At 41.2% G+C, this 26,261-nt stretch overlaps 1 protein-coding gene across 2 annotated transcripts in view; it reads right to left on the bottom strand.

Moving 5' to 3' along the window:
* The window catches only part of LOC117417709 (netrin receptor UNC5B-b-like), a 64,574-nt gene extending 38,998 nt beyond the window's left edge, over positions 1 to 25,576 (bottom strand). For both annotated transcript variants that reach the window (XM_034029922.3, XM_034029923.3), the window contains exon 1: positions 24,712 to 25,576. In XM_034029922.3, the coding sequence (XP_033885813.3) occupies positions 24,712 to 24,799 (88 nt within the window). In that variant the 5' untranslated portion in view covers positions 24,800 to 25,576. The remainder of the gene's footprint in view (positions 1 to 24,711) is intronic.
* Between the last annotated feature and the right edge of the window lie 685 nt (positions 25,577 to 26,261).

Raw genomic sequence — 26,261 nt, 5'->3', positions numbered from 1 at the left:
TAATCAAATGCTGTGTTCTGAACAGATAATATTTGAAAACTCTAAAAATATCATTTGAAGCTTCTAACTCTTAAAATACCTTTATAAAATGTAGGTAATAGAATGCTCTTTAAAAAACTAACCAGTAAAATAAATATGTGCAATTGCATTTTCTTTTTACATCATACATTTTAAACCTATGAAAAACATGTTGGAAGCCTGGGAGATTTCTGTGATTGCAACAGGAATGAGCAAGTTTTTGACCAGGCTTTATAAACGCTGCTATTAAGCCCCCCTCCCTGCTGGCTCCTGACCCCTGTGTGTAATTGCAGCAGGAACATCCCAGAGTGACAGGCAATGCCCCCAAGGTATTGTTACAATTTCTTGAAAGCAGGTAATCTGCAATCTCACTCACAAACCGCTTTGTCAAGCAGGCCTGGGGGGCAGTTTCTGCAGTGCGCCCCAGACACCATGTCATCAGCAGGGATGAATCAACGTGCTCGGAAACTCTCAACTCTAACTCTGCCTCTTCAAATTCGCTCTGAACGAACGATATCAGAACAGGTGTAGTTCCTTTGCCATTTCTCTGTGTGTCTGTGTGTGTGTGTGTGTCTGTGAGTGTCTGTGTGCAGGTGTATGTGTGTGTCTGTGTGCGTGTCTGTCTGTGTGTCTGTGAGTGTACGTTAGTGTCTGTGTGCGGGTGTGTGTGTCTGTGTGTGTGTGTCTGTGAGTGTATGTTAGTGTCTGTGTGCGGGTGTATGTGTGTGTCTGTGTGCGTGTCTGTGTGTGTGTGTCTGTGAGTGTATGTTAGTGTCTGTGTGCGGGTGTATGTGTGTGTGTCTGTGTGTGTGTGTCTGTGAGTGTATGTTAGTGTCTGTGTGCGGGTGTATGTGTGTGTCTGTGTGCGTGTCTGTGTGTGTGTGTCTGTGAGTGTATGTTAGTGTCTGTGTGCGGGTGTATGTGTGTGTGTCTGTGTGTGTGTGTCTGTGAGTGTATGTTAGTGTCTGTGTGCGGGTGTATGTGTGTGTCTGTGTGTGTATCTGTGTGTGTGTGTCTGTGCGCATGTCTGTTTGTGTGCCTGTCTGCGTGTGTGTGTGTGTGTGTGTCTGTGTGTGTGTGCCATTTCTAGTACTTCTGGCAATGTTTTGTGACGGCTCCTGCCATGACTATAAACATAAAATTAGAGTTTTCAGTATCATACAAAAGCAGATCACCATGATCGATATCCACGGATGGGAAGATAGAAAGAAGGACAGGTTTCTCCATACATATTCTCAATAACTTATGCTGAAGAACATCCTAACCAAGTTCAATCACAATGAGATAATCGGTTCACTACTGTATGTCCACTATCCCCCTCGAGCATCATAATAGATACACCGATACATACAACTTGCCTCGCTCCTTGAACTCAAAGCCAGCGATACCGATCTGAGAACACAGAACGACTGAGTCTGGTTTCTACCGTCTCCGGGTTGCCTGCCCCCTTCCCTCTCCCCCTCACTGGTTACCAGGCTGGCATGGTCCCCAGGGCGTCTGCCCTGATCTGTGCATCTGATAGCTGCGGTCACAAGAAAATATCGGAAACCAGCAACTTACCTATAAGAGAAGAAAAGAGAGAGAAGAGAGAAATAAGTAGGTTAGCAGTTTCAGACTTATCCCAGAACAAAGCAACAAAAAAACAACATATAAACAGCAGTTACAATGTTTCTCCACTTAGTGGCGCTGCATAAAAATTTTCAAAAGCTACAGTCAGTGAAGTTAGAAGTTATTTAACCACAGCTGGCATTGAAGTTAAAGTCCTGGATGGCCAGGGTTCCCGAGGTATTATTTTTATTGCCGCCATTCAGTGCCTGGGTCAGGTGTAGCCAGGTTGCCAGCACTATTTTTAGCCCCTCGCTTGGCACAGGCTGGTGCCTGATGCGCTGCAGACTGAGGGCTGTGGAGACTGAAAGGGCAGGCGATGTAATCATCTGGGCAGCACCGGATTCAGCACCCAGCTGCACTCTTCTGGTTATTTAAAGCTGCAGTGTGCAGCATGCAGCAACACCAAAAGTCTGATTATTTTTTTGTTTGGAGGGAGGGGGGAGACATTGATAGTGTCCATATATATATAAAATAATCGATCATGAGGTAGGATTGTAACAATACTGCATATTTAGAAATACTAAAAGAGACGTTTTGACTACAATTCTTTTTGCAATGTCTTTATTTTCTTTTACTGTTTCTCGATTCAGCACTATTGAGGGTTTAGTAGTTAATGGATGAGCAATACGAAATAGTAAAATTCTTTGATAAATGACGAAAAGTATTTTCTCCACTGAGAATTACTTCTGCTACATACTCGTATTTATTGACGACATTGAGAATTCATTCCTAGTCCAAATATGTCTCTTTTAGTTTTAGTCTCTTTTAGTATTGCTACATGTTTTACCATTAAGTGAAGTTATTGATGGCTATGTACAGATTTTCAAGTACCAGGGACACTTTGGGTTGCCACACCAGAAATCGGATATACAACTTGCATGTTACAAATGAAAATCACATATACATGTGTGAGTGTGCGTGAGTGTGAGTGTGTGCTTGTGTGAGTGTTTACTTGTGTGAGTGTGTGCGTGACTGTGAGTGTGTGCTTGTGTGAGTGTTTACTTGTGTGAGTGTGTGCGTGATTGTGAGTGTGTGTGCATTTCTTCAGGCAGCTGATGTCAGTTTCACTCGAGACCCTTGTGTTGATCCAACAGATAAAAACAGCACAGCCCAGAGTAACCACAGGAACTGCCAGACCACTCAGGCAGATTAGAGAGAAAGGGAGGTCCATAACAATGGAGAAATTGAAATGTGTTTTTAATTAAATATTTGAATTAAATATCTCAAAGACAAGGCAACAGAGTCCTGGTACCTGGTACCTAATCACTTATCATTCAAACTCATAATGTATTTACTTAACCAGAAGATTTACCCATTGAGACATAGACCTCGTTTACAATCAAACAGAACACTCACAAAGCAATAACACAATAAAAACCTGTGTGGTTCAAACTAAACCAGCAGCATACAGGGATCAAACAGCAGAATAAATACCACATCCGAGTGTTTGTTCATGTGGACAGGAAGAGAAGCCTTGGCAGGAGTTTCTAAGCAATCCCCAAATCTGATCTTTCAGAGAATCAGACTGGCAGCAAAGGTATCACAATGCAGCTGTATATGACCTACAGCGTTGTTTGAAATATTTACATATCCTGAATTAACGTAAAAAAAACACACAAAAAACGAAGCGTGTGTGTGGGGGCCGGTTAATGCATTATTTGGCACTCTTGCACTTGTAAATTAGATATTACATGGGCGTCACAAAACATTGGCAAAAGTAGTAAAACTTGTCATGACAATAAAAATATTTCAGGTAGAGAGAGAGGGGGAGAGGGAGAGGGAGAGGGAGAGAGAGAGAGATGGAGAGAGAGAGAGAGATGGAGAGAGAGAGAGGCTGGTATACAAACGACTGTGTCATTGTTCCAGCTATCTTGCATCAGAGGTCCTGCTCACAAGGGAACACCTCACTGCTGTAAGCCAGATCGACTGTGATATCACACAAACAGGGGATATGTTTATTACAAACAAGTGCCGTGTGTCAACAGAAACTCAGTTTAATAAGATCTTCATCTTGATTTCTGGCTGCAGAAACACAATTACAGCGGCACCAGGTTTACAGTATGAAGCTGTTGCTGCACTGGAGAGCCAGCCAGCACTGTCTGTTCAAGTTCACCATCACGGCTACAGCGCTGGAAAAAACACGATCAGTACATGTTCTCTCATATAAAAGCATAGCAAAGTGTAAGAAAGCACAGTGAAAGCACGGTAAAGCATAGCTAAGCATTGTAAAGAACAGCAAGGTATGGTAAAGCATATTAATAAACATGACATACCAGGGTAAACTATGGTAAATGCATTGTTATAACCATGGCAAAAGTACACATATACTATGGTAAACTTTTACACTTCAGTCACACTAAGAGTAACTCGGGTTAGAGTAGCATTCGATTTTTATTATAGTGCCACTCTCCATAAAGCAAATAACAAAATGAACATCATCAGCAACAACTAAAGGTCAACTTTTGTTTTTTCCAATCTCAAAGAGTTTATTGTGATTTTGCGATGCAGAGGAGTTATGTCAAGGAGGTAATGAATGTCACGTAGTGATGCTGTCTTTTTTTATTGAATCTGAAACCTTCGATAACCTGACACACAGCCCTCCCCCAGCTCCAGCGAGCCTGCCAAATCTCTCCAACCAACAAAACAGAAGCTTAAACTCTGATACAGGCCGAACATTTGGGACCTTGAGTTGACCTACAGCTGCCCATCATCCCCAGGTGACCTTAATCCCTCTGTCACACACTGGTATAGAAGAGCTCTGCTGCACCAGGACAGGGTTCAGAGATCAGGGAGCGGGAAAGAGAGGGATAGAGAGAGGGGGCTATAGAGGGAGAGGGAAAGTGAGGGAGGGAGAGAGAGGGAGGGGAGGGAGAGAGAGGGGTATAGAGGCAGAGGGAGTGGGGTACACAGAGAGGGAGAGTGGGGTACAGAGAGAGAGGGGGGTACAGAGAGAGCAAGGTAGGGGGTAGAGACTGGGATCAGAAAGCAGGGAGAGAGAGAGGGGGGTATAGAGGGAGAAGGAGAGTGGGGAAAGAGAAAGAGAGAGTGGGGTACATAGAGAGAGAGGGAGGAGGGGGTAGAGACTGGGATCAGAGAAAGGAAGAAGGAGAGAGAGGGCTATAGAGGGAGCGGGAGTGTGGATGGTAGAGAAAGAGAGAGTGGGGTACAAAGAGAGATAGAGAGAGAGAGATTAAGTGGAAGAGATGGTGTAGAGAAAGATAGACTGGAAAGAGTGGGAGAGAAAGAGATGGGGAGAAAGAAAGAGAGGGTGAGAAATAAAAAGTGAGAGAAAGGAGTATAGAGAGAGGGAGGGGGTGGATAAAGAGAGAGAATGAAAGACAGAGAGAGGAGGGGATGTGGAAGAGAGAATGAGAGAGAGTGTGGATCTGTGGAGAGTCTATTGATCCTGTCAGTCTCCTAAAGCCAGCAAGCCTTGTGGACGCTAAGCTTTCTGTTCTCATTAATTGTGGCTAATGCTGGGTTTATCCCTCCCTGCTTATTCTCACCAGCGATCTGCCTTCATTTCCCTATTGACTTCACCACTGACCTTTTGAATTTTGTCAAAGATTAAAAAAAAAATCCTCCCAAAAAAAGTTCAGGCTCTGCTCTATAATATATAACATGACAGGAAAGACATTGACAAAACACTTGTCTAATAGCATTACAAAATGTCTTATTAGTATGATAAAAGGCTGCTAACCACTCTCGGCTCTGTCTCTCATTTGATATACTATATTACCTGACAAGTGTCTCCCTGCCATTTACTAAAAAACAACCTAAAAAACAGAATGGATACTGATATACAGTATATGATTCATGGACATTTTAGACTGCTGTATCACATCAATATCAGGGTCAAGCACATCAATATCAAGAGAGCTGCTATTGCAGCCACTCCTCCACCTCTCTGTCAGCTCTCTGCTCCACAACTGTCTCTGGTTAAAAGCTTTGCCACCTTTCGCTCTGTTTTCCAAGTCCCTGCTTTATTCAACGGCATTAAAAACCCAACCTCACTGAAATGCACCCTTTGCCCAAACAATCAGCGCCTGGCTCCTCTCAGGAAGCTAATAAAGACGTGTAGGAGAAAATGACCTTAAAAGCCCTGCTGTGTGTACTTCCAAATATCTTTTTATTTAAATGCAGAACTTTTGAGGTGGCTTGACTGTCCAGAATAATGACTGGCGCTGCCAAGCATTAGAGGTCAAGTCTATTGGAAGAGCAGGACTCAATTTTGAGGTGACTGTTGCATGTCCTTGTGTGACGTGCATGCAGTCCATACTCTCATGGTAAGTGCATTGTATAACCATGGGAAAAGCATGGACAAACTGAAATGACCGTGGCAAACTTTTATAATAGTGTTGTTGTGGGCTATAGCTTTGTGGCCCCTGTAAAGAAAGATAGAGAGATACAGACAGTGCGGGGATGTGCCGTCCTGTTTCTGAGTTTCTCATCTGTATTTATGTATGTATTTATACCAGCCCTGCTCAGTAGTTAAATAGGTTTCTGTTGATTGCTGTTAGGCTAAGTGCACTGTATAGTTTCATCAACACAGTCACTGCCTCCAGCTAAAACTGAGACGGGTAAAAAATACATAATGTTACATTATCAAAGAATCGTAAAGGCCAGCAGACATGTTGTTGTGACTGTGAAGGGGGGGGGGGGTGTGGAGAGAAGAGGAGAAAAGAAGAACGTGAGAGAAAGGAAGAATGAGAGAGAAAGGGGATGTAGAGAAAAAAGGAGAAAGGGAGAGGGAGAGAAAGGAAAAACAAGAGAGAAAGAGGGAGAAAGACAGAAAGCTGTTTAAAACAACAGTGTATCGGATTATACCCAAAGGCATTCCACAACGTCTCTAGGAAGCAAGGAATCAAATATAGAAAGGTCTGGAGAAGACTGGTGAAAATGCAAGCCGGTAATCGTGTGCACGTTGTAGAGAGACAGATGAGCAGAGAGAGAAAGAGACAGAGAGACACAAACAGTGCAGAGGGATCAACAGTTTGAACGAGGGCCCTAGACATGGCAGGCACTTGCAGAAGTGAGCATGGGCATTGCGTCTTTAAATCGGATCCAGTCCCCCTCCCCTCAGTCTCAGATCTCTGATCTCTGATCTCTGCCCGTGAAGACAGAGAGCCTGCAGGCTGACCCCTCTCTCAGCAGCAGGGCTGGGATGAAACCTATTGAGCCAGCCTGACTGTGGAGCTCAGGAAGACGAGAAGATTAGACACCACTACTAGCTGTCCTCACACAGGTTGAATGTGTGCCAGTGCCAACTAGCTTTTATTTTTGTATTCAATTATTATATCCTCCTGTTTCCTCCCTATTTTAGAATGTTTATTGAAATTTTATGTTCTCTCGCAACAGCTCAGTAGAGGGCGTCTTCCGATCAATGCCAATCGACAACTCAACACGGCCAAGAAGCAAACACTTAACAAAGGGCTAGGGCTAGGGCTAGGGCTGGGGCTAGGGCTAGGGTCAATTTTTTACTCTGTAAAATAAGTTAACATGAAAACTTCTCTAAAAGGTTCAGTACTGAATGGCAGCAAGGCAGGCTTGAGGTGTACTCTCTCTCTCGATATTTGTAATGTATTTACTTATTTGTTTTGCTGTCCGACATGCTGCTTTTGCTGAGATAGGAATAAAATCCATGAGGGGCCTATTACAGTAACAGCGAGTCCACTTACCCCTCATCTCCACATTACTAATGTAAATGAATGCAGAATTGAAACCCCCTCAGTCCGAAATTATTTTAATTATTTATAGGCAATTACTGAAGGAACTTGATGGGATGGAGCCCTGAGCACTCCTGAGAAAGACAGAATGAAAGAAAGAAAGAAAGAAAGAAAGAAAGAAAGAAAGAAAGAAAGAAAGAAAGAAAGAAAGAGAATTAGGATGTAATCACCATTATACATTTACTGTTGGATGGAAAGAAAGAAAGAAAGAAAGAAAGAAAGAAAGAAAGAAAGAAAGATTTAACTCGATAAGAGAAAAGAGTCGCAACATCCGGAAACATCTCAAATTAAAGGTGTAAACACATCTAATCAATTCTAGCACCACAGATTGATGGAATTATTTTTCAAGATACAAGCCCTTTAATGCTATCTATGAACCCAGATAAGTGAATGAGACACAAAGGCACTTTGTCTAAAGAAGCCCATTCCAGTCTCTCTGTTTAATACAGGTTTCACTATATTAATAATAATGATGATGCATGCATTCCACTTGCAGTTGGAGTTTAATCATTTTTCACCTATGAAAAGGTAGATCTCTCCAATCCATTTTGTGGATAGGGAATAAGCACAATCAAAATTTAATCCAAATTACAGGCCGAGGAGGATTAGAGCTCCATAATCCCAGGATAAACCGAGAGTAATAATCTATACAGCTCCTCTGTCCAAGGGCTGGGGAAGATTCCATTATTAAAACTACTGGTTTAGAATACAGCCTTTAACAATTATTATTATTATTATTATTATTATTATTATTATTATTATTATTATTATTATTATTATTATTAACTAAATTAGCATTTGTTTTCCTGTTAATTGTTGTTATAGCGGTCAGATTTGTGGGATGGAGGATGGATAGTAAAGGATACTTTATATAATAACAGAATTCCTCTGGTCCTCATGTAACACCCTGCCAATAGAGAAATACAGCAAATCATGCAAAGAAACTTGACAATTTTACAGCAAGATCCATCTACAGCGCCTATTTTCAAGACTCCCCCACTGATATCATATAGAAGAGACAAGAATCTAAGAGAATCCACAGCAAGATTCATCCTTCTGGGAAACTTTTAATAGGTACACTTCCATGCAATAGACCACGATGCACTACCTGTAAACACATTGACACCCAAGCTGGGATCAGAGGCACTGAACATGCACCTCTAAAGGAATAATATACTGCATTATCTGCAAGAAATGCATTAAACTCTACATTGGAGAAACTAAAAGGCATTTAGCAGACCGCTTTGTGGATATATTGGAATCAACACCACTACATTTCCAGTAGCCTGACAATTCAACAATGACAATCACACTGCTGAAGACATCACCATCTGTGGGATCAGTTAGTGCTGTGGAACAAATGCTGCTTGGAAACAAAGGGAACGTGAGTTTATCTTCAAACTAGGAACTTTTTAACCTCTTGGAATAAACATTCTATTCTGACACAATCATGACATCATCCACAGAATTCTTAAAAAACAAGCACTTTACTGCACTGTGTTTACTTTTCTTTCTACACAGCTGAAGAAGGGCTTTTGTCCAAAAAAAACCTTTTCATTTGTTTCATTTTAGATAGACAGATAGATAGATAGATAGATAGATAGATAGATAGATAGATAGATAGATAGATAGATAGATAGAGACAGACAGACAGACAGACAGACAGACAGACAGACAGACAGACAGATAGATAAATAGATAGATAGATAGATAGATAGATAGATAGATAGATAGATAGATAGATAGATATTATTATTATTATTATTTATTTCTTAGCAGACGCCCTTATCCAGGGCGACTTACAATCGTAAGCAAATACATTTCAAGTGTTACAATACAAGTAATACAATAGACAGATAGATGTTGTTGGTTCATTCTACAATATAACAAGTTATTAATAATAACAGCACCTTCAATGGGAATGCATAGTGAATGCATAATGTTCACTGTTCTCGCTAGCAGGGACCCCGGCAGTGTTTTTAAATTGTAGAGACGTGGTTGCATGCTGTGTTGGGTAATTGTTTGTGTTTAGCCGGGTCATTGTTCCACTCGCACTAGTCATGCAATGATTGAATGCGTGCCTGTTGTCTCCTGGGTCCTTTCTCCAAATCTTCTAAAAGTTAACCACATTCACCTCACACTTTTCCATGCCTTTCCTGTGGTTGACTGTGAATCAGCTGTGCTTTACTACAGCTGTTTTTTTACAACCTGTTAACATACTGCATCACATTTAACTGTGCGCATTCTCCAGTATCCTTCACTGCACCTTGCGTCGCACAGTATATCGCTCTTCCTTTTATTCATATTTTTAAAGTACGCAATTTAGTAAATCCAGCCGCCAACATCAAAAATTGGTAAGTGAACTTTGACCCACCAGAGTCCATTCAGTCTGTGTCAGACAGTCCCACCGCCCCCCTCCCTTTCACTTAATAAAACAAAGAAATCCCACCCCCCACCCAATTATATGGACACTGAGAACAGTTTATCCCCCCCCCCCTATATTTCTATTCCCCTGGTTGAAGGAGCAGCTTCTATGGCAGTGCAGACTCACTGCTGTAGCACAAAGTGAAAAGGGAGTGACTTAACACTGCCTGCTAGTTTAATGGCCAGGCTTTAGGGAAAACCATTGGGCTCACTCTGCAGGGGGGCTTTCACATTGAAAGAGGGGGTGTGTTTGTGTGTGTGGGGGTCAGTTGTGTTCACATTCATTTAAATCCAGATTGGAGTCTATACATTCAAATGGACAAATAGCACTTAATGAATTCCTCAGCCCACACAATCACACTGTCCTGCTCAACCCTCTGAGATACAAGCTGATATTCATTCCATGAGAGGTCAGAGCAGCCACACAAGAGTGAGTTTACACGAGAGGTCAGAGCAGAGCCACACAAGAGTGAGTTTACACGAGAGGTCAGAGCGGAGCCACACAAGAGTGAGTTTACACGAGAGGTCAGAGCGGAGCCACACAAGAGTGAGTTTACACGAGAGGTCAGAGCGGAGCCACACAAGAGTGAGTTTACACGAGAGGTCAGAGCGGAGCCACACAAGAGTGAGTTTACACGAGAGGTCAGAGCGGAGCCACACAAGAGTGAGTTTACTGGCCACTCTGATCCTGAGTAAGTGAAAATCAGCTGGAATCTTACACAGCACACTGCAGTATATTTGAATATTTTAAATAAGAATATTTAAACAGTAAAGCTGATTTTAATGTAATGTTATTTCCATCAGATACAAGCCATCTAATACAGTCCATCTGAGACAAAGAAATTCAGACGGCTGCATCACATCAATATCAGGGTCTGCTATATATTATAAAGAAATTTCAGATAGCTGCATCATATCAGGGTCCGCTATATATTATAAAAACTTTTCAGATAGCTGCACCACATCAATATCAGGGTCTCTATATACTCTCCTCTCACCTCTCTCCCCTCTCCTCTCCACTCTCTCCTCTCCCCTCTCTCTCCTCTCTCCTCTCCTCTATCTCCTCTCTCTCCTCTCTCTTCTCTCACCTCTCCCCTTCTCTCTCCTCTCTCCTCTCCCCTCTCTCTCCTCTCTCTCCTCTCACTTCTCCCCTCTCTCTCCTCTCTCTCCATTCAGGAGGCTGACTAGCGGGGAGCGGCTTCACACAGTCACGTGGGGTCAAACATCCCCTGAAGCACTCCGTTTGAAATGCGGAGAGCAGCAAACCTCCTCCAAAGGCCTTATGTTTGGGGTTACACCTTCTTCTTAACAATGATGGATGGATTATGGATGAAGACCTGAGAGTTAGTTAGCATTTACTTTTCTGTGTCCTGAATCCCAGGAAAAACTTATCTTTTCTTTCTCATAGTGCCGCAGAGGACACTGTTTTTAGACAGGATACATTGTTGCAGCATTGGCCTGGGATTCATCATGAAGCCGGGATTCAGTTTTCATTTCCAGGGTTATAATTATAGGCTTTACAATGGCATAAGGGACTAGAAACAATGCTCTCTCTCACAGAGGGCCTCCTCTGGGACAGGGATTCAGTGGTGTTTGGCAGTGCAGCCTGTTTTCATGTATAAAAGCTGGTATTTTGTTCTACAAAATCCTTATTTTGGTCACAAAATAGCGTGTGTGTGTGCGTTTCCTCTCTTACTCATTACAGCTGAGTTTTTGGAACAGAACGGGAGGGATTTGGAACAGGCAGCAGTTATTGCTGTGCAGCGTTAACTGTTCACACCACAGACCTTGAGTTTACATCTGATTCTAATCGCAGTGCATTACCCTGAGGAGATCCTATCGCCAGCAATGGTGACACAGTGGTGGGTTTGGAACAGATATTTTACCATACACTTGCCTGGTGTCTCCCTTATAAAGTTTATCACTGTATTTTTATGTAGTATTTTTGCACTTTCCCCATGGTTATACTATGCATTTTCAACAGTTTACCCTGTTTTGACATGTTTTATTTACTATACAATATCTCTGTGCTGTACCATGCTTTCACTGTGTTGTATTCAACTTTGCTATGATTTTACTGTGGGAAACATGTATAACGGCAGTGTCTGTTGCTCATATGGCACAGCAACTATTTTCAATTATTATTATTTTATATAATAGTTTGTACTGTAGTGTGATATATGCACAGAGTCATCGCTGTGGTCATAAACTTATTAAAGTCTCAGATAAGACTGTCTGTGAGTTCAGTATTTTATGTGCACCGGAAAACACTGCAAAACAAAAACTCGTGTTGGATTTCCTGGTATAAATTCATTTAAACTGTCTATCCACGTGTCTGTTTCTACCCAATCTGTCTGTCTGGCAATTATTCCAAACTAGAAACAAACACTAGTTTCAATTAGCCTGGTCCATCGAAATGATCACCGTTTGTTGGTGACTCTTCTAGGTAGCATGTACAGTGCAAGCTTTTTGCTACAAATGCAGGCTACTCAGAAAGAATATATATATATATATATATATATATATATATATATATATATATATATGTATATATATATATATATATATATATATATAAGCCATAATTTTGTGAAAATAAAATGTAAAAACTTCCTGGTGACAGAGGAAGTTATTTGTAAGGAGTTCTGTGCCATTGCTTTGTTTTCCAGTACAAGGACCAGTGAGCAGTCTCCTTGAACAGTCGTCGCAGTGTTGATGTGCTGATGAAGGTGTGCGCGTCTCCAGTAGAGCTGCGACTCGCACATTCAGACAGTTCAGAGCGAGAACGGAGCATAGCAGCACTGCCCCCCGTCGACACCGCCTGCCGCCTTGTGTTACTGAGTAGATTGGACTCTCAGCAATTCTATTCCAATGTGACTTCACTTCTGAGAAACTAAATCCAAACACTGATCAAGGCACTAGGCTGAATTTTGTTTTGAAGTTAGTGCAATTCTGATGGTATGAAACCAAAAAGAAATAAAAAAAAATTGCAGGAAAGAGCTGTTCAAAGACTGTGTGCTTTTTTTTTTTTTTTTTTTACCATTAACATACAGTCCTGTGTTTTTCACTATGGGAACTGAATAGTAAAAGTATAAAGTGGGCAATTTGACCACAGTGCAAAATGTGGGCCCCAGTATATGAAAATGTACTTTTGCATTTGCTTCAAAAATATGTCCCTTACAGTATGTTATGTTAAGCTGCCTGATTTTTTGACTTGGCGTTCGCTTAAGGCTGAATTACCAACATCGCAAGATCCACACAACAACAGAAGAAACCAGAAGGCATTAGCAAAAACATCTGTCCACTTGACTTTGTTACTTTCTAGCATTAAATCATTAACTTATGGATGATTTTCACTTCAGTTTGAGAGCCAAGCCCTAACCCTGACAATGTGCTTTTGTTACTTGTACAGTAATCAGCGCTGTGTTCTAGTTAGCTGCTACACTTAGCAATACCAATCACTGGGTTCTAGCTCCTGTAATACCTGACACTGTGCTAACTTAAAGCTGCTCTACTGTTGGTAGGCACTAGGCAGCTTCTCCAGTCACTATTTCAAAATCAGCACAGAGGCCAGAGCCGGAGCACACATGCACTGTATGTGAGTTTAGTAGAGAGAGAGAGGTTCAGGGCAGAGAGTAGGAGGCTCTTTCCTTTTTGCACAGAGTGGTGGGTGTTGGAATGGGTTGCCAAGTCATGTTGTTGAGCTGATTTACTGGGATCCTTCTAGAGCCATCTGGATGCGGTTCTAGAGCTGGTTCTGGGAACAATCAGCTAAAAGGAACCGGACTAGCAGCAATGGGCCAAATGGACTCCTCTCTTCAGAACTTTTCTTAGGTTCTTACGTTCTTATGTTCTTATGTTATTAGTGATACAAAACACTGTGTTATAGCTGCTGTAGTTGGCAACACAAAACACAGTGTGTTCTAGCTGCAGCAGTTTCTAGTAATAAACACTGACTAGTTTTTTGCTTGTGTGTCTGTCTGTCTTCAATACCATGTAAACGCCTCCCAGTTCCTCTCTGCGCTGTCTCTTTAAGAGGCTGCCTTTGTCAGGGCAGCAGGAGCTCAGTATAACAGGCCTGAAGTGCAGGCGCCAGACTGGGATCTTATCTCTGAAGCAAAGCACCGAGCCAGGGGCACACAATGAGGGGCCAACTCCAGATGCACACACCTACCACTGCCTGCCTGTGTGTGTGTGTGTGTGTGTGAGTGCGTGCGTGCGTGTGTGTGTGTGTGTGTGCGTCTGTGTGTGTGTGTGTGTGTGCACCTCACCCCCCTATTACACCAAGGATGTTATTCCGAGATACACCATAAAAGTAACCACTGAGAAAAAGTGAGGACAAAAATGATGCCTCCCACTTAAAAAAATAAATAAACTAAATGTATTTGATTTTTTTTTTAAAAAATTGATATACCCTAAAAGTGAGTTTTGTTCCCCTTCTATGTGTTTTAGGGGAGGGGTGGAGTTAGGAATCAATCATTGCAATATACTGGGTCAATGCAATGTGTTCAATAAGACAGTGAGTGCCTGTGTGTCTGTGTCTGTCTGATCTCTATGAGAAAGAGAACCAGCGCCGCACAGACCGAACAACAACCCTATGTCTGTGTGTCTGTGTGTGTTTCTCTCAATGTGTGTGTCTATGTTTCATCACTAGATAAGCAGTTCCCTAGATATATACATAGTGTATATTTGAGTTTTACACTATATCCTCATATCAGGGATATACATCTCCCTGGGATGGGGGTGAAAGGGACCCCGCTGGTAAGGGATAAGACACTTCCATCAAAACGAGACAAAGAAAAAAAAACCTTGTAAAATAGCATCTGATCTTCACTCTCAAACACAACCAGCTTTCATTAACCGGGGAGTCTTTCAACAGGCCCTCCCTTCCCAGGTGTCTATCGGAGTGAGGCCTTTGAGACTGCCAGCAGATGACATGCCCACACACACACACACTCTCACACACAGCGATTGTGTGCAATCAGTCACTCTGTGCAGTCACAGTCGGCAGTCTGATCTCAAAAGAGGTCCCAAGAATGAATAAGGGGGAAGGGTTTAAACCCCCCCAAACTCACAGTGGGGGGCTATTGGATCACACAGGGCAGGGGCAGGAGCAGGGGCAAGCCTTACTTGAATATTTGTATTATTATTATTTAAAAACTTTTTGTACATAAATAGCAGTGTTGAGTGTTGGTGTCCCTGTGAACAAGCAGCAGTCATTATGTACTCTTCGTTACCCAAACTAAGTAAGCAAACGCTGTAGCTGTGTTGTCTCGCATTGTTTTTTTGTGCCTTTCCTTGGCTCTATGTGATAGTTTGGACTCACTCACTCTTGCACTCTGGTTTAAAAGCTTGACAAACTCTGGCCAAGCTCTGATCCAACGCAGGGTGACAGAACCTTTGGCAAACTTAGACAAGTAAGCAGTGGTTTTAGCTGCATTGTTCTCGATGGTTTGCATTGCCCTTACTCAACGGTGTGAGTGTGGGCTCAGGGGTCCTCACATACCCTTGCAGCTGTTTCTGTTATGCTAAGAAGCTCCTTTCTGAAGTTCTGGTGGTCGCAGCAAGGCATTATAAAGCCACGGGCAGATGGAGCTAATAAGCATTTAACAGGGATAAATGAGATTCTCCACGCTGGTCTTAAAGTAGCAATTCCTAAACTGTGCTGGAGGGAGGCAGGGAGAGAGAGAGGGGGGGGGAGAGAGAGAGAGAGAGAGAGAGAGAGAGAGAGAGAGAGAGAGAGAGAGAGAGAGAGAGAATGTTGTGGACAGACGGCCAGAGAGTGGGAGAGGATCGCTGTGAAACTGGGAGGCTGAAATCAACATGCATTTTGTTTTGCTCCAATTTTGCGATTTGTATTAAAAGGGATATGCACTTTCTCAAATTCTTCCAGCGAGAAGAAGATAAGTAGGGGAGGGAGAATGACACAGTGCATCACAGCACAACGGGACATCACCAGAGCATCATAAACGAATTCAACCGTTCAGCCAGCCAGCAGAAAAAAAAAGCTTGTTTAAAAAGCAGAGAAAAATGCACTTGGAAAACTGCTCAAGCTGTCGTAAAACCAACCATATGGGCATCTGTCTTCCCAGCTACTCGATCTGTTGGACTGCTGCTGTGTACACTTATTTACTGTGGTATTGTTAGCATTCCTGTACGATACAGCAGTATTTTCAGTACTACTACTGGAAATTATAGCATTTTTGTTGGTTCTGTAGGATATTACAGGATACAGTATATTCTATAGTGTTTTTTAAACAATATCACCCTAAAGGTTTTGGCCCGTTTTCAGTTCTGTTTGCAGCTCCAGCTGGAAGCCACAGCGCAGGCACTGACTCACTCAGAGATGAGCCTCCAGGCTGCCATTAATATTCTCTGGTGGAAAGCAGTTGCAAGACAAAAAAAAACAAAAAGGCAACTGTATAATACGCTGTCCTGATCTGTTACAATTCATTTCCAGAGTAAATGACTTCTCTATGAGATACAGGCAGCATGCAGGCACAGTGCTAGATCAGGAGTGTCTGTGGGAATAGCTTTTACTCCCAAACTTTTAGCATTATTTTTATTATCAACAGCTGTGCATTGTTGTGAATGCAAAGAAACCAAGAATAATTATAGGAAGACACCTAACCTTACACACTTATCCATAAACTAAGAAGAAACCAAGTTAAGTAGACATCTTTTTCAACTAATGCATGTGCGCTAGTATATGGAACACACTTACATTCTCTTGTACCTTGTAAAGAGCTTGTTGCATTCCCCAAAAAACACGGAAACCCACACACGGGCTATTAAAAGATCTGTTTTCACATACTCACTTGCTAGCGCACGTTGCCGTGATTGGCTGCGTTAGCCAAACTCCCTTCTAGTTTGAAAGTTTACGCAAGTGGAACTGAAAAAATAAGTGATATAAATGCAATACAAGTTGTTGTTTTTGATTTCAACATTATCATGGGCTCCTCGCCTTTCAAGAAAGTACATTAAAGACTGAGCTCCTTGAAAACATTTCCTTTTCATCTCTTATAGTTTTAAGTTACAGAGGCCTGTGTGTCTGACAGTACTCGGAATATTGAGAAATAGTGAATGCCTTGACCCCAGCTACCACCACCCCCCGACACAGAGAGAAAAGCCACTCTGAAGCTTAGACTCGGCATTCACGGCAAGCACAAAAGACCCCCATTGAGATATTATTCCAGACTTTGTACATTACACCCCATCTGGCCTCTGCAGGCCTTCCAGTTATTCATAAAAACAGATTGAAGAAGAAGCAACGACTTTGCTAGAGGCATGCAGCTCCCAACAGTGCAGAACAGCCCTCTCCCTCTCCCTCTGCCCAAAGAGCAACTTAAAAAAATATCAGTTTCCTAACTAACGTACTCTTCTTCTTCTTCTTCTTCTTCTTCTTCTTCTTTAGATTTGCTTTTGTACCATTTCCATTTTCATCATCACATCCTGATTGCAGCAGAATCCGATGCTTAGAGCACCCAGATGGCCTCGCTATACAGTAGCCCTCAGTATCATGCCTCATCTGTGCACCAGTGTCAGCATTAACCTGTCCCCCTGCAACACTCTGCCCCCAGGGAATGTATGTAAGTAATACCAGCCTTACTCTATGTGGTGTTTCTTTACTGATGTAATTGTTAGATCCATTTGAGGCAAGGTGGGGGGGGGGGCACTGTAGTGTGTCTCATGACCAATACATCACCACCAAAAAGCTAAAAACACATCTCCCCCTGGTTCATGGTTCAGTCCACTGTATTCTGTATTCACTTCTCCCTGATTCATGCTGTAGTTCACTGTATTTTGTTGCAACAGAAGTACACCACACACTGTGATTATATAAACACAGAAAAAATAGAAACCCTGAGTATAGGACATGTATTTCCTAATGAAATGTCTGAGAAGTGAGCAGCAGGTTAGTGTGGCTCTCCTCGTCGCTCCCTGTTTAATTTCTCAGAGCTGCAGGAGAGCATCACTACAACAAGACAGAAATAATAAAAAAACAGAGAGATCATCAGTAATAGAACTGACTGGGGAAAAAAACAAGAAGGGAGGAAGGCAGGCAGGGAGATCGTGGGGAGTTCAAACGGGATGCAAGGTGACTTAGGAGTCAATTCAATTAAAGGTTGTAGCAGGGGAAATATAAACTTGTACAATGAAGTGACCAAAAGCTAAAGAACTTTTTATCTGGGCTGAAGCAAGGCTGACGTGCCTCACAATCACGTTCAATTGTTTTCACGTTTTGTTTACGGATCCATTTGTAAATGTGCTGTTCTTTTTAGTGTCTTTATTAATAATCTATTTTGCTCCAGCTGTGTCCATCTGTCTCTTTGTCTGACTGTCTGTGACACTTACCAATGACAACTCGTTAACTGCCTTGCATTTTCACAAATCATCTTTGAACTTTTTTATTGCCTCCTATAGGCATTTGTGTTTGTGTAGATATAATGTGATAAACTTTTGATATCCAATCTTCATATTCTATTGTGTACTTCTTGAGATCAGTCTATGATGTATTGCTATAGCCTGGCATTGTTATTAATATCTGTCTAATATTGTTTATAACATCCTTATAACACATTCAAAGATGCACCGTTGATGGTTTACAACATATGCCTAAACTAAGTGCAGATAGACTTTGGATAGAGAGATGGAGACATAGAGCATGTGGAATGGGATCCTTGAAGACCCGACTTGACAAAGTTTTGAGGTCAATCACCTGCTAGGGTCGAACAGCCTCCTCTCGTTTTGTTTATGTTTTTATGTTCCTAATTTGTTTTTCAACCTACAGAGTCACCTTGCTAGTCCATACATGGCATCTTCAAGCTCTATTACAGCTAAGGATGCAAAGCAGCATAGCCCTGCCCCTACTTGCTTACTCTATAAAACACCCAGAATAGGTTCTTCTTTTTCAGTCTTGCCCTTATTAAGTTTACCACAGTATTTGTGCATGATATTTCTGCTGTTTTCCCATGCTTTTCCCATGGTTATACTATGCATTACCATAGTTTACCCTGGTTTGCCATGTCTACTAATATGCTTTAACGTACCTCACTGTTCTTTACAATGCTTATCTATGCTTTACTATGCTTTCACTCTGCTTTATTACACGCTGCTATGTTTTTACTATGGGGACCTTTTATATGGGTACAGTGGGTTCGGCCCCAAAAATAAAAGCCTGTCTCCAACCCCGCTTTGCAGTGTTTTCCAACCGGGATCTGCTTGCATTATAAACGTATTTAAAATATTAAAGAGGGCCATTTTGGATCAATGAATAATAGAGCACAGAGGACGCACATAAACGCTCTGTCTTGTTCCAGGGCAGTCCCAGCTCAGCAGTAAAACTCTAATGTACTGTTGTGGTCAGAGCTGAGGATGGAAATACTGACTGAGCCCACCAAGACACTGCATACCTATAAAACTGAATGACAGAACCTACGAGAAGCACTGTGCGGTGCTCTAGCTGTTCTTAATCCATTGCTGATAATGCTGTTTATAGCCTGTGCTATCTAGGATTTCTCCAGGGCAATACGCTGGGATTACAAAGCAATATCCAATGGGATTTTTCAAACGTATAGAATAAGCAAAAAATAAAAAAATAAAAATCAGGCCAAACTGGTGAGAAACAGAATCAGGTCATCATTCTATAACAGTGAATGCTCAGCTCTGATTTCATTTTATTGAATTTTTTCAAATTACGCAAGATAAAGGATTTGTATAATCAATCCACCACAGGTCCAGGTTTAGATTGAGATAGAATCAGAGCTTTTAAAACAGACAGGAGAAGTCTTTTGGAAGCTACTGACGGATGGTGCTGACATAGCATTGTGAGCTGAGACACGTCAATCCATTTTTGGCAGTCTATTCGTGGATGCAGGGGAGGTATTATTAACCCAGTAGGTAGTACTTTAGATTACCGGGCACACATACCCATGTAATAACATGGTAATAACTACCAATGTTTCCTGCTTCTGCTGTTTAATGGTAAGTACTGGTGGAAACATGAATAAAGGACATGGCATTACAATGATATATATATATATGTATATCATTTTAACACAATCTTGTTCACAACCCCATTGCCATGCAATTACACAGTAGGAGCCACGGGTAACTACCCAGTTATTACAGTGTAATTACACAGAAGATCATTCACTGGAACCTAAAGTGCTACCGCCATAATATTAATAACTAATGTAGCGTGGGCTAAGAAACAGATGCATACCCTTGGTTAACACACCTTTAAAAGGGTGACCAGGGATGTTGATTGTGCTAATAGAGTTTAAGGAAATGAATTGTAAAGCCCTGGCTAGCACACGTCTGTCTATATTAGAGTTTATATGTAATATGTACATAATCAAGTACAGTGTAAAAAAAAGACAGCTGCGCATTTTCTCAGTTGGTTGTGTTATTATTGCTAAGCACACCTTGGACAGCCACGGTCACACTGCACACATGAAGCACTCCACACCTCCACTCCCTCCAGTGAAAGGTACAGAAGGTAAGGGGCAATAGCACTAATACTGGCTGATGCCAGGCGCTTTCCCTCACTGCTCTGCAAGAGAGAGAGCAAGAGAGCGTACTGCCCTGAACACCTGCTTCTTGCCCCTATCATTCAGTCCTGAAGCTCTCTCAAGCCGAACCTGACAATACTGCTGAATTGCGTGACGGTGTATGTTTTTGCGGATTAGATTAGTGTCCGCTGGGGAAAGCTGACCAAAGTCATTTTACTTGAAACCTCAGCTGATTGGATCCCAGGCCTCCAGAGGTGAAAGGAAGGAGAGGCCAGTGAATTAACCCACTGCTCCAGCTTGACCCCTTCAGCTACCAGAACTCCCCCGGGGTCAAAATCAGCTTGTATCCTTCTGCACCCTTTACTAAATAATAAATGCATTAATAATGTGGCATCATTTTCATCTTTTAGAAACCGTTACAAAACAATTTAACAGAAGGTAATACAGCCGTCTGACATTTGTTTGCATGAAATACCGGTACTTTAAAGGTTCTTTTTTTCCACTGATTTCTTACTTTGCCTTTAATATCATAAGCAGCTTTTGTGATTCGGGTCATACAATGAAGACCGCACAAAGGCTATTGGAGGGGGGTTCAAATGTATTAAGCAAGTTCTATAAAACTGAATGCAAGCAGGGCAAGGGTCTAAAAAAGACGCAGTACTTAGTGCTTTCTTTTTAAAGAAATATTATTAACAACAACAGCATGACAGGATAGAACGCCAAAGCAGCCTAGAACCGGAACGCAATATATATATATAAACCTTATTATGTTTTGTATGTTAAATAAATCCATCCCAGTTTCTGTGTCAATAATAGGAAAACAGAAGATTTTACACACAAAAAACATTGAGCCACGCAGTTTGCATTAACCTCCCCGTTATCTAAGGCTGATTAGAAATGAGGGTTTCTGCTTTCCTTGTTTATTTCTGTCCTTTTTCAAGCTAAAAATCTTTCTGCTATTGCCTACAGCACTCTTCAGGGAATGGAATAAGTCTCCCATTGCACAGCAGTTTGAGCCAGTCTAAGTTTTACATTAATTCTGTGAGCTTAATAATAATAATAATAATAATAATAATAATAATAATAATAATAATAATAATAATAATACGTTTGAACCAAATGCTCCTGTATCTACATGAAGGAGTGCTGTGTTATCTTCAATCTATGTTTTACCCCCTAAAAAATATATTCTAGGACATAAATACCCATCATCATGTTCCCCGGCAGTGAGAAAGATGCTTGTAACAAATAAATGAAAAGGACTGGTGAAAGTTTTGCTTTGTCAGTAGGCTTGACCGTCCTTCTCAGTTAAAACGGTCTTTAAAAGCCTCTAGCAGGCGGCCTCCTTTCAGCACTGTGCGATTAGTAAAGATGGTGATGGCTCCTTAAGACGGGACTCGTTTCCATAACTCTTGAAGGGATTCATGTGGTATTTGACAGTGTCCTTTCTTAGCGAACACATTGTTTAGTTAAGATAAAGTGACAAGCCACCGTTTGACCATTACCTTCCAGCAAGAACAGAGACAGCATTGCGACACCCAAATCCAATCAAAATAATAACGCCACTTCAGCAGTGGCAGCGGTAAGAGCTTGGATTTCGGTTATAAAGTGATGTGTAGCATGAAATCACATCACTTACGTTCTGAATAGTTTAAACGGGTTAAGTAAGAAAAAAAAAGGAAAAAAGACCAAACTAAAATTGCAAAAACTTAAACCGCCACTAGATAAACTTGACAAAACCAGAACTGCCCTGGCTTGTCACTTCCAATTTCAGCAGAAGACCACTCCTTCCTAAGTGAGCAGCTTGTACCAGGAGCCGCACAAACTCTTCTCCAGCAGGCTGCCGCGGTCTCTCCTCCGAGGGGAGATGCACACGCTCCATTTACTTGATGCTTTGCCGTGTTACTCTGCGGCTGAGATGAGCTACAAACCGACTGACCAGACGAGTAGTCAATAGTTACACGAACCCTAAAAAAAACACTCGCTTCTGTTGGCTACAGCATCTCAGAAACGTGTAAGAAAAAAAAATAAAACTACAAACGTTGCAACACCGCATAACAGATTGCGTCAGGCCAAAGTAGCATTGTGTCGCCGTGTTGATTTAATTACACGGTAAGTAGTGTTGTAAAATAGCACGTACTTGCATCATTCGCAGTGAGACACACAAGAGTTTACCATAGTAACAAGTGTAAAGCATAGTGAAAGCAGGGTAAAGCAGAGACATACATTGTAGCGGCGTATGGTAAAGCATACTAATAAACATGGCAAACTATGGGTAAACTGTTATAGCAGTGCTAAAATAATGTTTTTCAAATCTCACTCATCTGGATATTCTGGGGCATTTGTATTTTGATTTGGTGATTGTACTTAACACACTTCGACAGCTTAAACAGAGTGTTTAAATATGTGTGCGCGCGGTTCAACAGATATGAGTCATAAACTTGTTTCCAAATGTTTATTTATTTATTTATTTATTTATTTATTCAGTACATATGATCCATAGTTTACTGTACCCAGATTAACAGCTGCCGAACCATATGCTGGATTTGAAAACATGTGGATTCTACCTATACATATGGCTGCTGTGAGGTAACGCAAATATACACGAATAACCATTAGACCTTATTTTTTTATTATTATTTTTTCTAAGGAGACATATATTACACTGTGTGGCTCAACTGTACAGCAGTTTTTCACCCTACTCCTAAGAATTGTGTGTGTGTGTGTGTGTGTGTGTGTGTGTATACGCACACGCACACACACACACACACGTGCAGTTTCCATAAAATTACCCTTAATTACCGCGTGGGATACTGGTATGAGTTATTGCTCAAGACAAACGCACAATTTAGGTGAGACGTGTGTGCTTCTTTGTTCAAAGCCGGAGTCCGCAAAAGTAATTAACACAGTAGCAGGATTCAGTCTATGCTTGTAGTTCTTAAACTGTGTCGCCAATAGTCAAATTGCAAGCAGACGCTGTGCATCCCACTCCAAACTTCACATTACAGGAAGCGCGATAACATCTATACGAAATAAAGGACTTTTTCGTGTTTCCTTTTGGGGGTGGATTAAGGGAGAGAGGAGTGAGCGGAACGTTTTAAAAAGGCTGTTTTCTCTTTCTCTCTCTCTCTTTTTTTTTTTTTTTTTTTTAAGTGCAATAGGAGTTACCCATTTTCTCCAAACTCAGAATGTCTCAGCATTCGCTTTGAATCAACACAGTATAGGCCTATCCTCTCTGGTCAGTAGATGCGTAACGCAGTCTACCCCAGGAACTTTCATAACACCATTATGATAATCCCTTCGGCAGCCGCGCAAGGACCAGCACTAAACAGACACTTATTATATACATTTTGGTGTATTAATCGTCGTGACACAATGGGGGGGGGGGGGGGGGGGGGGTAGTCACTCAGTTGCCAGCATGTGCAATTATAGTACAACAAGTAAATAACTATCCCTATACCCCAAGCGTTTTGTGATGGAGGTCCACTATGAAAGGCGCTATAAAGATTGATTGATTGCTTGAGGTACACAGGTAAGAGTTCTTTGGTCGTTCTTAATTAGAGCCATCTGGCTCTCCATCCTCCATCCATATTAGAACGATCAGCGGTATATATTTATATTTAAATGCTCTAATTAATGGTCACGTTTCTCCTTTTCCCCATTAAGAATGAACGATACACGGTGTGTTCAAAGTAACACAGGGATGTGTTTGAATAGACAGTGTGTTTGTACGATTGTATACGTTTTCCTTCATGAAGCCAACCCTTTAATGAACAAGTACAAATTCAAGTAGCATGCGAAGTTCTGAGTGTAAAATACTGCAGCTCCGTGATTCAGGTCCACACGCATACTAAGCGCAGCAGCCCCACACATACACACATACATTACAATCTACATGTTCTATAATAAATGCTAGGGTAATAGTTGATAGATGTCTACAGTTTTTGTTTGTTTGTTTGTTTGTGTTTCTAACCACATACAGTTTAACACAGTTTCTCTTAAAAAAAAAAAAACAACAACAAAAAACGTGAAGTAACACAGAATTATTATTAGTATTATTATTATTATTATTATTAGTAGTAGTAGTAGTAGTAGTAGTAGTAGTAGTCGTAGTCGTAGTAGTAATAATAATAATAATGGTGGAACCATTCCCGGAACTAAAGATAATAATAATAATAATAATAATAATAATAATAATAATAATAATAATAATAATAATAATTTCAACTAATCTGAAAATAGCAAACGTTGTTGGCTAAAGTACTACCTGTCGAAGATGTTATAGACAAAAAAGATAATTTATCTAACATTTGTAAAACAGAAGCACTATGAAAATTAGATATGATTATAAAAATGCTAATGTTAAGTTGGCGTCTAATTTGTGTTTGTGTTCGTGTTGTGTGTGTGTCTCTTCTCCTTACCTGCTTCGGTGGCACGTAGGTTACAAAACGCAAGATAACCCATCAGCAGACCGAGCGCCGCGGACCGCTGTATCCGAGATGAGTGCATCGCTCCCCGGCTAAGTAACTCTCCAAGGTCCCGGGGAATTCGCCGACACTGGCCTCCCTTCCACCTCTGTATCGGGTTGAAGGTTTTGAATGTATTTCTTGATTTTACTTTATTTTTTAAAATAGAAGGACACCGTTTCTAAGCTGAATATGGAGAGTATATTTCGTATGTGTGTTATATACTGGCTATTAAAAAGTAACACTTGTAGTAGTTATATCCCTTTGAGTAATAAAAGTGATGTCACAAAAAACCTGAGAATATCCTCAGTTCGTATTGATCTGCTTCACCCCCCCATCAAAAAATAAATCGTGAAACAGAATAGGAAGAAGGAACAACCAACAAAGAAAACTCGTGTTGTAAAAGAAAAAAAAGAAGTTCCCTAGATATCGTATAATTTTGTCATTTCATAAATTATTCACGCTCCTGATACAAAACACACAAGCACGCAAAGTTATATCAGTTGGTGTGGCATTTTCAAGAAACCCGTCGTGCTTGCAAAAAAAGTCGGAAAATAATGAGAACTCAAAATTTCTTCTGACTTCAGCAGCTGTGTTGTTGAAACGCGGCTGCTACACTGCCAGTGTATTCTGACAATATGTTTCTCCACTCCTTGCCTTGCTGTGTTTCTGCCTCCGTCTCTGCATCCTCTCTCGTTCTGCCTTACTTCGACAATGCCAAGGTGTAAACACGAACAGCAAAAAAGCCAATAGCCTACAACCTCCAGAGCGCAGAAGAAAAAACTGAGACTCCTTTTTCCTGCTTTCCTCAGATTCCACGCTCCAACCAACCAGCCAATCCGCGACTCAAAAATCCAGCAGAACGAAAAATCAAAGGAGATGAAGGAAGGCAAGCTGCAAAACCCGGAGCAGCGGATCGCTCTGAAAACACGAAGATGGAGTTCATGCTTTAACACCATACAACAATATTATTTCCACGAGTATATCATTTTGTTTTAATAAGTACACAAGCGGTACATGCAAAGGGACAGTGTAGCTATATTTTGAAGCGTGCATGTCTTATTTTAGAACGCATTGGCACTTATATACAAGTTAACGGTGGGGTGTTAGTGTAGTTTACCCGGTGCACAGTATTTTTACAGTTTCCTCCAATGCGTTCCCAATGGTATACTATGCATTTACCACAGTTTATTTTTATTTTTATTTGTAATATGCGTTCACACCTCTTTGGGTTTTCCAATGCATACCCATGCTTTACCACACTCTATTGTGCTTGTAAACTTTTCATAAAAGAGCAAACAAAAAGATAGGAAAATGCTGTACCTTTGTGCTGTACTGAGAAGGCATGACATATAATTATGCAAGTGGAAACAAAAACGATGCTGTAATCAGAGTGCAATTATACCTGCTTCGTATTTCGCTTTACTCTTTAATTACACGTATTTCTTTCTTTACATAATCCCTTGGATTTGGGATATTTAACTTCAACGAGCGGGTATTCCTTT

This window comes from Acipenser ruthenus, chromosome 13 (genome assembly GCF_902713425.1).
Source record: "Acipenser ruthenus chromosome 13, fAciRut3.2 maternal haplotype, whole genome shotgun sequence".
NCBI lineage: Eukaryota > Metazoa > Chordata > Actinopteri > Acipenseriformes > Acipenseridae > Acipenser > Acipenser ruthenus.
Note: the sequence above shows the minus strand (reverse complement) of the source record. Positions and strands in the feature narration are given on the sequence as shown.